Here is a 14,846-nt window from a genome sequence, read left to right as displayed (position 1 = left end):
GATATAATCAAGTCGATATATGCATTATCTTGCACACAGACTGGATCATTGTCATTAAACATAACAAGTATATATTTCTTAAACCGGATCTTAGACCAAAATAAGGGAGTACTCATTACTATTATATTACATCAACACGACCCTCACTTCTGTGGCAACTTCTAAAACATCGTACTATATTCGTGGCCTACGAAGAGGACAATGACGTCTTAACGGCATGTATAGAACATTAGATTTCGATGGCAAACTATATATCTAGTCGGTAACTCGGTAAGTATGCTTAGCTATTTATGGATGATATTTAGCAATCAATGTTTTGATGTTATGTGCAATGGGAGTGTTATATAAATGACTACATGCACGGCTAGCTTTTAAACATGCACTATTTATATATAATTATGAATATTACCCAAGCTGAGTAATTTAGTCATGTATTTGATGTTTACTGAATGATATTTGTACCTGTTTATTTATCTTTTTCTTTAGATTGTTTGACAATTAAAAAAAGTATTGACAGAAAACCTACTTTTCTCTACCATTGTACACAAATGTTAATAACGTAAGTTTAGCACCTTAACTTTATTAATAATACATGCAAATCTAATCTTCCATGCTTCGAAAGCTATTTGCAATCCGAATAGAATAACAAAAACTTACCCATGCCGGTCTTATAGTTTGCTGAACAAGGCACAAATGTGAAATCAATTATCTGTTGTGTATTATCTAAAACTTAATGTAATATCGTTTTAAAAGTATATAGGCGTGGTGAACATGGCTAAGTAAATTAATAATTCTATTTTGTATATTAAATTCTCTTCTATTGTTTGTATTAAATCAGACAAGACCAAGATTTTTAATGTAAAAATCCAATAAAATGACGGCTACAAAACGTAGGACATTCACAACAAAGCACCACGACACGTGTTAGGTCAATTAATGAAATATTGGGCGTTTCAATAATGATCTCTTTTATTATTCATAATATAAATATTAAGCATCATAAACTGTATCACAATACCAGTTGCAATTTAATGCAAAGCTTTCACAAAAACCCATAACTGTTATTTTAACAACTTTCATGTGTCACAAAAAGGCGCAAAATGCATTAGCAAAAAAAAAAATACTAAGTATATTTCAACAGTTACGAGATTGAGTGATTCGAGGCTGTAAAATGTATGTATTTAAAACAAAAAAAAAATACTTAAGCAGGATCAACGGTTACAGAACAATTTCAATAATGGCACCTCACTATAATTAAAAGAATCATAACAGGAATTCTATTTTCAACTACAATTTTTATAGGCGTTCATCTTCTACGTGCAAGGCGCCAGGCGCATATTATACAACTCGAAGCTAAGAATATAGTTATAAAGAAGCGCAAATATAAATTGAAAAAAAAAAAACCATAAAACCGATTGTACTTTACATTAAACGTAAGCGTAATTAGAATAAACTGAAAATAATTAGGTCAAAGCGGAAAATCCCAGTGAAGTTGAATCTTAAGCTCCCAATATGTACAATATACGCCCGACAAACAGAAGGTTACTATACCAATAATAATTTTAACTACAGACAATATATTTAATATAATGACTCACAAACACTACACAACACTAACATTTATCATTTTAAAAAAATAATTACACTTATAAAATAAAAATAATAATAATTTGGTCTAAAAGTGACTGAAAAATTTAATGAAGTCAAAAATGCGAATGGAACTCCCATGATTTGCTTCCAATTCAATGACAAATGACGTGAGCGTGGCATGAAAATGTCAATGAAAACCCACATCTCGGTCGTAAATAAAATAATAATCAAATACTTCTATGGAATGGTAATAAATTTAAACATCAAATGCTAAATAGGGGAGTTACCTCTTAACAAGGACGATATAATTTCAATAATAGTGAGCAATATAGAAAAAAAATAGACTACATTAAAATTACAATAGTATATGTTATATCTATCATATAGATAATTTAAACTTTATTTGAGTCTGAAAAAATACAATAAACAAAAATTAAGTATTTAAACATCACATGCATACATTCATGCACCATAACAGACAGTATAAATCTTTTTTATAAACTAAAACTATAACAATTCAATATCTTAACCCAATTTGGTTTCCCAATCGACTATATTAGTACCTATCATTTATTATGCCAGCTTATCACTTGTACCTACGCACTTGTAACATTATATATGTACAAATTATAATACTATTGTTACTTTATATTCTTTATGACTACAAGAAAATGAATATGTGCGTTGCGCTTAAGTTAAGAGAAATCTTTTGATGAAAAAATAGGGCTATAACTTGAACGTTACATATTTCAGACTTTAAAAAAAGAATAGAAAATATCTACATTTTCTAACTTGTTCTAATGTTAATACTCTTGTATTTTGCACATTCTATGTTTCATTATATAAAAGAAAGTCTAAAAATACGCCAATATTGGCATAAACTAGTTTATATCAAAAGTAGTATGAAAATAACTCCATGAATTCTCTTTCGACATGTCAACTACGACACTAATATTATTAGCAAATATTCAAGTTTTAGAGTTCTGGGCGAAGTTTTTGACGAATTCATTTAGTAGCAAGTAAAAAAATATTCGTTTAGTCACGTGACAATTTTTGACATACAACACATTAAAAGGAATTCGCCAATAACTATATTTTAACAGCCCAAAATTTATTCGACATAACCCATTGCTTAGGGTGATCAGTTGTTATACGTGAACGATGATACAACAACACTTATGGCCTATCTTAAGTTGTCCCGTTACGTTATCATAATGCGTTAGAACAACTTGAATTGAAATCGAAAATATAGGTTTCGTATCATTTCGCACAGTATAAACATTTTATTGCTTTTCATCATTCACCTAAAACAACCGGCTTTCATTTACGCGGAGGACGGTACGATGGTGGGGTTTAGGTATGTAGTCGCCTCCATGTCAATAACACGAGGCCACCCTCATATAGGGGCCTCGTCGTAAGTGTAAATTTTTAAACGTTCCACACGTACTGTATACTCGTAGATAAGGAGGGGGAGGGGTACGGTCGCCTACGCGTACTTACCGGCGACGGTGTTACTGCTGTAGTCCTTGGCGATGCGCAGGAAGGGGTCGGGCAGCGGGAAGCTGTGGATTGGGTTGAAGAGCTCCGCAAAGCGAGCTTCCAGATCCGGAGCTCGCATGGACGAACCTCGCGCTGGAGGCGGCGGCGCGCTGCCTTCGTCTGTGGGCTGTGGGCAGTGAGGCACTTCATTACACAGTGAGGCACTTCATTATGGAGATGAACATTAGAAATGGGTTCTTATAAACCTATTATTTTTACTGCTATAACTAGAGCCTATACAAGCAGTAAAAAATTCATCGCAAAAGGTCCTGAAGATTGCTGCATAGCAGATCATTTCAAAAATTACAATAGAACATCAGAGAGAATGAGTAAGAAATTAGTAATATGATGATACACTTAGCAATGAATACTAATATAGCTCTCATCTATATCCAGTATTGACTTCATTCGTATGGTACATTCATTCATTTTATGGTACATTCCGTTAAAACGGATAAATAGTTTGTGCACAGGCCTCAAATTATCTTCATATTAAATTTCACCATATCGACTACACTAGTTTGTCATGAAAGCGTAAAACTGTAGATAGAATTTTGAATACGTAAGATATAGGGCATGGGTTAGTAAATGACAATATTTACGAAAGAGGTGGTTGATGGAAAGAACTTATGACAAGTATTTACTACTCGACCATGAAGATAATTGGCGAGTAGAGCGAATAGAGCGAGTGGCGAATAATAAAATATGTTGGTCAATGTGCGTAGGTATCTGTACGCGTAGGGATCGGTAAGTACCCGTGTATGACGAAATATCATTGTAAGTAGAGCGCTAACGTAAAATAACAATGCGGAGGAACAATGTATGGGGAGAAACGGTGGGAAAATACCACTCAAGTATCATGACGAACGTTTATCACCATACAAGGTGCACGAATTAGTAGGCGAATGCAGCATGGCGCACTCAAAGGCAGGCTTTTGAGTGTGCCATTCTCGTCTTATTTCACTATTTGATAAAACCGTCTTTCTTATAAGGACATGGTTTTGAACTTAAGTCGTCACAATACACTCCTGCGGTTTGGCGTATAAACGTGTGTCAGAATTTCTTTCCAAATATGCAAATTTTCTTACTGTGTTTTTCTTTAATCACCGCAGATAATTTTTATTTATTTATTTTTATTAATTTTTTAATATGATTTTTAAAGACAAATTTAGCGTGATTATGATGAACTGGAAACAATATTATTGGTGAAAAGTGTGTTGAATGTTGGGAGTGGTAAGTTTCGAGTGTTGAGTTGCAAGTATACAGCGGTGAGTAGTGAGTGGTGATTGTGGAGTGGGTGAGTGTCGAACGGTTAGTGCTCACCTGCAGGCGGAGGTGGTGCGGCGGCGGCGGCGGCGGGGGCTGCGCCAGCGAGGTCGCGCGTGTGGGCGGCGCGGGCGGCGGGGGCGGGGCGCCCGGCGGGGGAGGGGGGCACACGCCGGGCGGGCGCAGGCCGCGCGGGGCGCGGAGGGTACCTGGCGAGAGGGAATCGATAGTCATACCGTCCAAATATTTTCATTGAGGTAGGGCACAACAGGATATATCTTGCTCAAAATCTGGAGCAGCATGTCTACTCCCCCCTCCACCTGTTCGACCTTACAGAAGATTACAGCTAAATAGCACTCCTCACAAGTAGCAGGTTCAAGTAGAAGGTTCTTGTGGTGAGTAAAGTGGCCAGAGCTTTAGGGGTAGGTCGGGGACAGGGTCGACAATACGCTTGCGATGCTTTTTGGTATTGCAGGCGTTCAAAGGCTACAGTAACCGCTTACCATCGTACGGGCCATATGTTTGTTTGCCACTCTTAACAAATAAAAAAAAAACGATTCACTTTGTAATGTAGGATCTAGGCTGAAATCGATTTAACGTTTAACTAACTAACAAAATATTGGTTATCACTTTTGGCGTTTCTGTATTCGATTGCCTCGAAAAGTTACCATTTTAAAGTAACTGGTAATATAACTTTGGTCAGACAGATGTTGTAAATATAAGCGTTTGCTTTAACGAGAATTTATTCCAAAGCGATTAGAGCTGCCCATGATAACGACGACAGTGACGTCACCTAGTGACACCATTACAAAACAGTGTCAAAGCAATATCACATTAACATTGAGTACTTTAGAACACACCCTAAATATGGGATGTGTAATACTCGGTACTATATACTTACAATTAGTAAAAAAAGGTCATGGAAAATTTATAAAGCTAAAATATATTGATTAACATAATATGTAGTAACTGTTATGAGTACAACAAAGATCTCTTCTGGATAAGTAGAAAAAAAAAATTCTTACCAAAGTGTGAAGCAGGATTCTTAGTAGCGACAGGGGGGTTTATTGGAGGAGGAGGACGCGTGCCCGGAGAGGGTGGGGATACTGGGGGCGACCTGGGAACAAGAAAAATATATTTTATTTATTTAAGTAAAACTTTTATTCTATCACCCCAAAATTCTTCGTTCATCTATCGCATGTCGCATGTCACAAATGTTTCGCGGTATTTATGTGCTTTGATCTGTGTTTTAATGTAAATGTTTTTATTCACTGAAGTTTCACTTGCACAACACAATAGAGTAAAATTATGAGCGTACTAGAAATATATACAAATTAGTAATTAGAATCCTAAACTGTATAGTAGGAGATCCGAACTAGAGATCTTCAACCATTCACGATTAATTTTTAATATATTAAAATAGATATAAAATTATTTTTATTCCATTAAGCAGATGAGTAACGATCGTGTCTCGTTTGAATCTTAGACTCCACAAAAATATATGTCCAAATTGAAACATAATCCGAAAACATAACAAACGTTTAACAAAGAAAATATGTTTTTAAATTTAATATTAGCACCAATTGTCAAAAATATCCCATAATTAGAGTATAATTGGACCTTCTGTTTTTCAAATACACAAGTAAATAAAAATTTATCGGTAGTCATATTCAAAACATCACTTTTACAATCCGATAACACGCAGTGTCGCAAGGTTGTGGATTAACCTTTCTCCTTTATTAAAGAAAGAGGCCTAGAAAGGGTTGTCCATGAACTAATACAATACAATAAATTTAAAACACATTTATGATATTATTTTAAAAAGTAACACGACTCCAACAAATGTTTCCAAAGCTTGTTTCCAATAGCTTGTTTTAGGTAACCCAAAAAAACTCAGAAATAATGTAAAAAAGTAAATAAACAAAAAAGTGTAAATTTTAGATCCGACAAGGGACTAGAGTTTACTCCTTATAACGATTACGGCGATATTTAAAAATTAGAATGTTCTATTAAATTTAGAGTAATAATTAATTAAATCAGTAAGTAAACGATGGCTATTATATCTGTATTTTACAGTTAAAAGCGATGTAAAGCGTCATTGCTTTTTCGTTGTATCACACGATTTCATTCCCCTTTTTCATACCGCGCGTCTTATACCGTTTATTAAGGCGTAAATTCCAAAAAGTAACCAGAAAAACTATTTTACATACCTGGGTACCCTCATGCTCTGCGCTCTAGCAGCCAACTTGCCATTGACGATCAATTTCTTAAGCGGGGGCGAAGGCCTATCTGGCGCGTGAGCCATCACAGGAGGTTTCGGGGCCAGATTCGGTTTCCCGTGATTGACTCGCGGACGCTCAGATAGGTCAGACGTTGAAAGAGAGGAAGCTGGAGTAGGGGTAGGGGGCGCTGATGAAAGAGATGTCATGGAACCTCCTGAAACAGTGAGATAATCACTTTTAAATGTTTTTAGTTTTTTAAAACATTGATCATCTAAGGGAGGATCTTTTGGCTTGGAATCGAATTTGTTCAGACAAAATTTAAACCTTTCGATATGTTCCTAATATTTAAGCAACAATACGATAAGAAACAACATCGCTAAAATTAGACATTCAAAAGATATTTATTTATCATGCACAGATAAGACAAATGCAATTAAGGTAACATATACATGAGATGCAAAGGTGATCTTATCACTGATAAGCATATATATCCCACAGACATCATTATGTACAAAGAAAAATCAACTTAAGAGAATATATGCATCTTAATAATAAATACAAAATTGTAAAGATTGCTTTGCAAATTTTATTTTCTTTGGACGAAACATGTAAACAGCGACTATTAAAGATCAGATAAACCCACGACCGCGATGCGTCGACGGTTATGGCCTGAGACGGGTATGTCATGTCATCTTTTAAGTCTATAATCTTTCTTAATTTTTTCAATCTAAAGAAAAATAATTTAAATAATGGGGTCGTAAGTTTGCGCGTTTCACAGAACAAACAAACACGACGTATTGTTAGAACAAATAATTATTATCTTGTCTACATAATCAAAGGTAAGTCACATTAGTGGATTAACTTTTAGTTCTAGACATATATTATGAATGTCTACAAATTGATTTATCTACATCTATTGCAGGTTCTAGTTACAACCCAGTACAATTAATCATGATTATAACCAAAATTAAAATCATACTAGAATAGGACATATTATGTACTACAATACGATGTCCTGTTAAAGCACCTAGGACACTAACCGCGTTAGCAACTAGAAAGTTTGCGCAACAAACATTATTTAAAAAATGTGTGATTCAAAGTCAAATTTAGGCAAAAACATGCATGGTCGGAGATGATACGATTTCAACAGACCCTAATTAATTTTAATAGTCAAAAGTGGCATACTTTCTGCGGTTAAAAGTGAACGAGCTTGCTCAGCGTCCATGCCAAGGTAATTAAAAAGTGCTATCATTTCAACAAACATTTTCGATAACAATTTTAGTGTTTGTACTTACACTACCATAATATTTAAGTTGTATGTTATTATGTTTATCTAAAAGAAAATACATTACTGACGGAAATATTTTGACGGAATAAAATGAGAAGGTTCTCAATTAGATTGTATTTTTTATGTATGTTACCTCAAAACTTATGACTGGATGGTAATCGAAAGATGGCGCTTGTCTTGTGGTTTCGTTTAAATTTGATTGAGATCTGCTGACTATTTTTTGAGTAATCTTTGATAACGCGTATTTACTTGACTATTTTTTGTCTATACTTACGTTGTATTACTGTTCGATGTAATTGAAGTCAGTTTTTTTCGTTTCAATAAAAATATAATCGGTATGAATGAAAACAGTACGGCGTGTAACTGACGATGAGAATGGGTATGTCGAAATTGGTATTTTTACAGCCCGATTAAATGGATTGCATGCAACTACCGACGTCCGTTTATGCGTTCCGTTCTACCAATGCATCTTAACTATATGTATATTCATAATTACAATCATATATCATATGTGAACTGAAACGACATTAGTTAAGAATTGAAAAAAAAAAATACTTAGTCAAATGGAGAAACGAAAACCGCCCTTTACCTTTTTGAAGTGAAACTTTTTTTTATAATCGTTGTGATTTGAAACTCGATAAAACGAAAATACATCACGATAAAGAAACACAAATGTATAGGAGAGGATGAAATAGAAGACATTACTGCTGAAAACGCGTAAGCGACGAATTTTGCTTGGCGCTTAGGCCTTTTTTCACAAGACCGTGAACATCGTCGATAGTACAAATCGCAGCGGCCTACCTTCCTACGACTTTTCAGAAGTTTCACTTCTTCCGTAGGTAAATTGCACGCACACTTTTTTTTATTTAATGACTTCCAAAAAGAGGAGGTTTTAATTGGACTGTATTGTTGGGTTTTTTTTTCGTTCGCGAGAAAACAATTATTTTATTAAGCGTCTAACGCGACAACACTACGCAACACAACCCAATACTAAAACATAACGTTGAAGTAATTAAAATTTAGACCAAAACATCATACCCAAAGATGTCTGCGATCCAGAATGCAGTGAGCTCTTGTTTCGATGCAGCGTGGAGGCGATGTGGGGCGGCATGCCCTGCTCAGATACCTGCTGCAGGTTACTTATTCGTTCTGTTAACGAGCCTGTTGTTAGCACTGAGTCTGATGAACTCTGGAACAATACAAATGACTTTTTAAAAAATTACCTTTGATATACGTACTTATACGCATTTGTAAATTAAGGAAATTGTGAGATTTTTCTACGCAGGTACACTAACAGAGACCTAACCTTCAATTAAGATTACGGTCAAGCGTAAGCGTAATACGCAAAATAATATGTTAATTTAAAGACAATGAGATTCATTAAAAGCTAATTTTGCTTTTACGCGTTCCTTCCGAACGCCAAGATCAAGAGGCCAGTTCCAATCATCTATTTATATAAGATATAAGATCATATTCAATTCAGTTCTTCATTATATGTGTTTTAGCTGTGTCATCATGTCATTTAAATAATAATTTCGCGAATGCCACTTTGCGATATATTTTGTTTACTAGAATTATTTTAACACAAAATATTTTGTAAATAAAACCAAAGATACGATCGTTTTGCACTATTGAAAGTCATTAATCCTTAAGAAAAGAAGATTTTTACAACAGATTATAATCAGCCTATCAAATAAAAATATTTTTAAGCTGCGATTACACGAGCATCATATACAAGTATTTATGGTTAAAATATTTAAAAGCAGTAACGTTATTAAATTTTTAATCCCCCGAACAAAAGTTGGATAGCATACGTTTAAAAACGTTCGTAAGTCGATTTAATCGAGATTTGGATTTTTAACAGTGATAAAAAATCTCTTAAGCGGCTAAAAGACACATTCATTTCCTATATGATGTAAAGTCCACAGGTTTATATGTAGTAAATTATAATTTATATATCGCTCTATCAGAGCTATGAGTTGGATACATTATAATTAAAATTACAGCTGACTTGTACAAGGATGGACTTCTCTTATACCAATGGAGAAGGGACCTTTTTGCAGAAGTGGGAGGTTTATAGGCTAATTTAGTTCAGTTTACTCAATATAAAACTATATAAACGAATTATCAGATATTTTTAGTTTGCCCTGTACAAAAAAATGTTGCCTACTATTTATCATATAAATTGGGATTGCAATCCGGCAGCTCATTCAATCCCGCGGAATTGCAATGCCCGATTTATCAATTCTCGTTCTACATAATTTTTGAAAATTTATAAAAAATTCTTGTCTGTTGTTGTATGTTTATTTATTTATTTATTATTTATTTACTTTTTTGTTGAAACTCTTTCTCTACTTTATTCTTTAACAAAACAGTACTTATGTCAATTACAGATGCCAGAGCATCTGTAATGACACAGACTTTATATATATATTCAAAAACGTCGATTTCATACTCCTAGTTGTACTCAACTAAAGTGACTCCTGCTATTATATGTATTTTTTTTTTATTTCGTGGCGTATTACCCGAAAGATTCAGCACTAATTTTTTAACTTGTGCGTTTTGGAGACGCCGGATCCCGCAGATTGAATATAACTCGATACAAAATAACAACAAATGTGTAGCGACATCTATCTCGCGACATACAAACTAGAGAAAACTGACGTATCCTACATCGCGAAATCAAAGTTATCAGACCGATTGAGTATATATATATAAGAACCCGACAAAACAACCGTCCGGGCAGTAGCCCACCAGACACAATACCCGTCTGGTCAGAGGATCCTCCCTTTGCGATGGTGAATGAGGAACTTCACAACCTGTTTCTTACGCTCTTCAAAAATGTATATATTGTAACGGCTAAATGTATGACATAAACATAAAAATATAATTTCCTATCAAACCAACAAACTCAAACGAGTCATTCAACAATAACATATATAAAAAAAAAAACAGTTTCATTCATGAAATAATCACAGCCGCGGAAGTTCATTGTAGTACAAATAACGTGTCGTAACAGTTTTGTTATAAACACATTTTTATCAACTGCTTGTAGAGCGGTCACACGCGCCAATGTGACATCTGTTACTTTCATACACGACATGGTTTACTATGACTCATCGTCAAGAGTAGTTCCGCTTCGCATTGTTAGATCACTTGTCACTTGTGTATATTATAGGTTATAAGAAAAGGGACGGATACGACACAATAGCTATATGTGCCACGAAATTGAAATTTTTAGAAGTTTACTTAATCTTTGGAATAGGTACAAATAAATATGAACATTAACACATTTGTCTTTATAAATCTTTTTCTTTTTTCTTCAAAATTCATTACGTTCTGCACGGTAACGAAATAAATAGCAATCCCAGGAAAACGTTTTTTAAAAAAAATTAAAGCGACAGAACAAGCTTTAAGTATTATTATTATTATTATTATTTTTTTTTTTTTTTGTTTTAAAAATCTCCCAGGAATACAGTATTTATAAAATATTATTTTATATTTGAATGAATGAATGAAACAGCCCTATTAACCTATTTTTCCTCCTGGTATTAATGTATATTAGAAACTTATGTGCAAGATAAAACCCGTGAAACAGGCACTAAATGAAACATTACCATTAAAAACCTTCAATTATTCGTGTCAAAATCGCGGTTTACATTACTTCCGCGAATCGGAACCTCGTTTTACGTCCAAACCGCATCGGATATATCCCATCGTGTTGTGAGTCATAACTGATTCACGATGACTCAAATGAGCATTTATTGTACTTAGTTAAGGCTTATAGGGAAAAACTTAAGGACAACCGCGGACATCGTGCGTCGAATCACAAAATTCCTAACCGCACTAAAACGCACCTAGGATAATTGAATTCGGACAACAAAATTTATTACTCATAATTAAATACGGATTTTATAAGCGTTAGAAATTTTAAACCAGTATCTATAATTTTATACTGGTTAATACTAGTTGAAGTGGCAGTGGGCTGGTCATCTGTGTCGCAGGACCGATGGCCGTTGGAGCAAACGGGTCCTGGAGTGGAGACCGCGTCTTAGAAAACGCAGTGTGGGACGTCCTCCGGCCCGTTGGACCGACGATCTACGTAAGATTGCCGGTGTAGGCTGGATAGGCGCAATAGGCTGAGCTGATGATGATGATGATGAATACTAGTATATCCATAATACCAGTGTATCATCCACATATAAGATATACAAATGTTACAATGGCATAACACCTACTCACCCACACATTCAACCGTATATTTAAATAGTTATAAATGTGAGTAGGTAGTTTATAAAATTAATAACTGAACTAAAACAACCAGAAATATTTCGTAGACAAATATACATAATTATAGCGTATATAAAAGTCACATACGCAGTTGAAAACATCCCTCTTACGAGGGTCGAGAGAACTTCTCCTTGTTCTTGGCACTGTTACGTTTCGCAAATTAATTGGCAGGCATCCAACTGTCGCCTTACGAAAGTAATTGTGATCAAATCGTGAATATTTTAATGAGAGGCGTGTCAAGGGGTTAGACATTTTTATATGTTATTTTTTACAATATTTGATTAAGGATATTGTTTATTTATAATTGTTTTTTATCTAAATTAAAATGGAAATCTATAAAAAGACCAAAAAGGTACAACAACACAAGTACAAGAGTTTCGCAAAAGACATTAAATTAAACCAAATATACTACATAGCATTTCTTTTTCTATATCCAAATATACGTAAAATATGAGCCAGTAAAAGAAGTAGTTTATATATATTCTTTATTGCATTTAAAATTTTTGAACAGTTAGTTGTAAACTTCTCTTGTTCTTTAATCTTGTATACACAGCGCGAATAGCCGTTTTTGTGGAACTACGTTATCAATATCAATATTGCAGCAAATATTAATGAATACAGTAGTTTTTCTATAACCCTATGCCTGCAATTGTTTCAGGACATTCACTGTTCAAATTAAAATACAACAGAACAATGCATCGTTGTTTTTCGGTAAACTGAGGATGTAGCGAACCTACACTGGTAGTACAACACTAAAGTTTACTGAGACAGAATACAGGATAATAGGAACGGAATTCTATTTCACTATGCTTAAAGACAATGTTGTATATTAATGGCATCTAACATTTTCCAGTTTCGTGAACGAGAAAAAAAAACATAATTTTCTAAACCGAGCCTAGCCTCAAACGCAATCCTATTTTTCAATCACATAACGCTTAATGTGTGTCATTTATACTACTTCTTCTTCTTCAGGTTCAAATGGCTTTCAATAGTGCCAAATAAGCACAGATGATTTCGCCAATATCACGTAGAAATATTTATACTACTTATTTATACTTTTGAGTTGTCATATGACAATTTAAAATTGGTACAATTATGACATTATTATGACACTGAAATATTAGTATGCCAAACCTGCCATGGACAACATTAGGAAGTCATTAACCACTAACCTACTATTCAGACACGAAAACATTACCAAAATACGGGATCTATTCGCAATAAAAGACATAATTAATAATGACATTTATCGTAACAGAGCCATCAGACGATCGCTCGATTCCTTTATAAAGATACCAAATCAGATAGCACGTAATTCAGACTGTTGACAAACAATAGCATACCTATTAAATTTGTATAATTTATACCATTAGTATTCGCGACCGTGACAGCGTGGTTTCGTGACTAATCTTTATAAAGGCGTATTTTTTATTAATTCACTTGAGTATCCAGCTAGCTATTAAGTAATTGCACATAACTGACATATGACTAACGGTTTTAATATACATTGTTTAATTTAATTGTTACGAAGTACGTAATAGTTTAGTGTTTTAAATTTACTATAATTTATAAATCTATATATTTATAATACGTGAAGCAAAAACTTTGTAACCATTTTTACGAAAATTGCGCGGACGGAGGAGTATGAAATTTCGTACATTTATAGTCTATATAGAGAAAGAGTGCAGAATACTAATATATTTTTTAATTATGCGTAAAAATATATTAAATCAATAAAAAAAAACGTTACACACACTACCGTGTATTTGACAGTTGACACATACACGCATAATTATTGTACTCTTTTGTTGATTGTCAGTCTGGAACCAAATTGATTTTGTTTAAGAAAGGTTCTATAACTTTATTATTTTTTGTTTTTTTTTTTTCTTAATTTAAATTTTTAATTATGATCGAATTTCGACCACTGGGCGACAACTAGTTTAATGGAATACTCATCACTGCTTAAATATAATAGAATAACAATAGGTCAGAAATTTAAATGCTTATGGAGTATCATAGCGAGAAAAAATAGACATGAAATGAATGATACTTAGTACTGGAAAAAATAAAAACACATAAAAAAAATATATGTATCAAATGAAGAGAGTAGACGGAGGGAGAGGTAGTGTTAAATTAAATCATATTTTATCTCTTACCAGCATCCATCCCCGGCTTCACACGGGTGTATTTAATAAAAATTTCATAATATTTTTATTTAAATAATTATAATATAGTCTGTCACCCGCGAATAGTGTAGCTCCCCAACAGTGAAAGAATTTTTTAAATGGGTTCAGTAGTTTCAAAGCCTTATTCAATGCAAACAAACAATCAAATCTTTCCTATTTATAATATTATAGTATAAGATATATTTAGACAAAAAAATATTAAAGCATTAGACAATTGATGTAGCTTTTCTTTTTTTCTTTTTTAATTCATTCAATATTTATTTTATTTTATTTTGAAAACAAACTACATGGTATTTCATCAATATACCGAAATACAAAACACAATAGTATCACTTAACCAAAAATAGTTTCCGATATTAAAAAATAACATAATATAACAAAGTTCAAAAGAGATGCTTCACATTAATAGTTCCATATCAAAAACTTACTAATAATACTAAAAACGTTATTACAAATTGATTAACA

The 14,846-nt window shown here is 33.5% G+C and overlaps 1 protein-coding gene across 1 annotated transcript in view; it reads right to left on the bottom strand.

The window, feature by feature from the left end:
• Window positions 1-3,067: 3,067 nt before the first annotated feature.
• LOC123656250 (verprolin-like) overlaps window positions 3,068-14,846 on the bottom strand; it is a 31,488-nt gene continuing 19,709 nt past the window's right edge. The window contains exons 3-7 of the mRNA XM_045591956.1: window positions 8,944-9,094; window positions 6,606-6,831; window positions 5,421-5,512; window positions 4,453-4,604; window positions 3,068-3,256 (exon numbers count right to left, since the gene is read on the bottom strand). Of these exons, the coding sequence (XP_045447912.1) occupies window positions 3,077-3,256; window positions 4,453-4,604; window positions 5,421-5,512; window positions 6,606-6,831; window positions 8,944-9,094 (801 nt within the window). The 3' untranslated portion in view covers window positions 3,068-3,076. The remainder of the gene's footprint in view (window positions 3,257-4,452; window positions 4,605-5,420; window positions 5,513-6,605; window positions 6,832-8,943; window positions 9,095-14,846) is intronic.

This window comes from Melitaea cinxia, chromosome 9, assembly GCF_905220565.1.
Source record: "Melitaea cinxia chromosome 9, ilMelCinx1.1, whole genome shotgun sequence".
Classification (NCBI taxonomy): Eukaryota; Metazoa; Arthropoda; class Insecta; order Lepidoptera; family Nymphalidae; genus Melitaea; species Melitaea cinxia.
The sequence above is the reverse complement of the archived record's forward strand: the minus strand, read 5'-3'. Positions and strand labels throughout refer to the sequence as shown.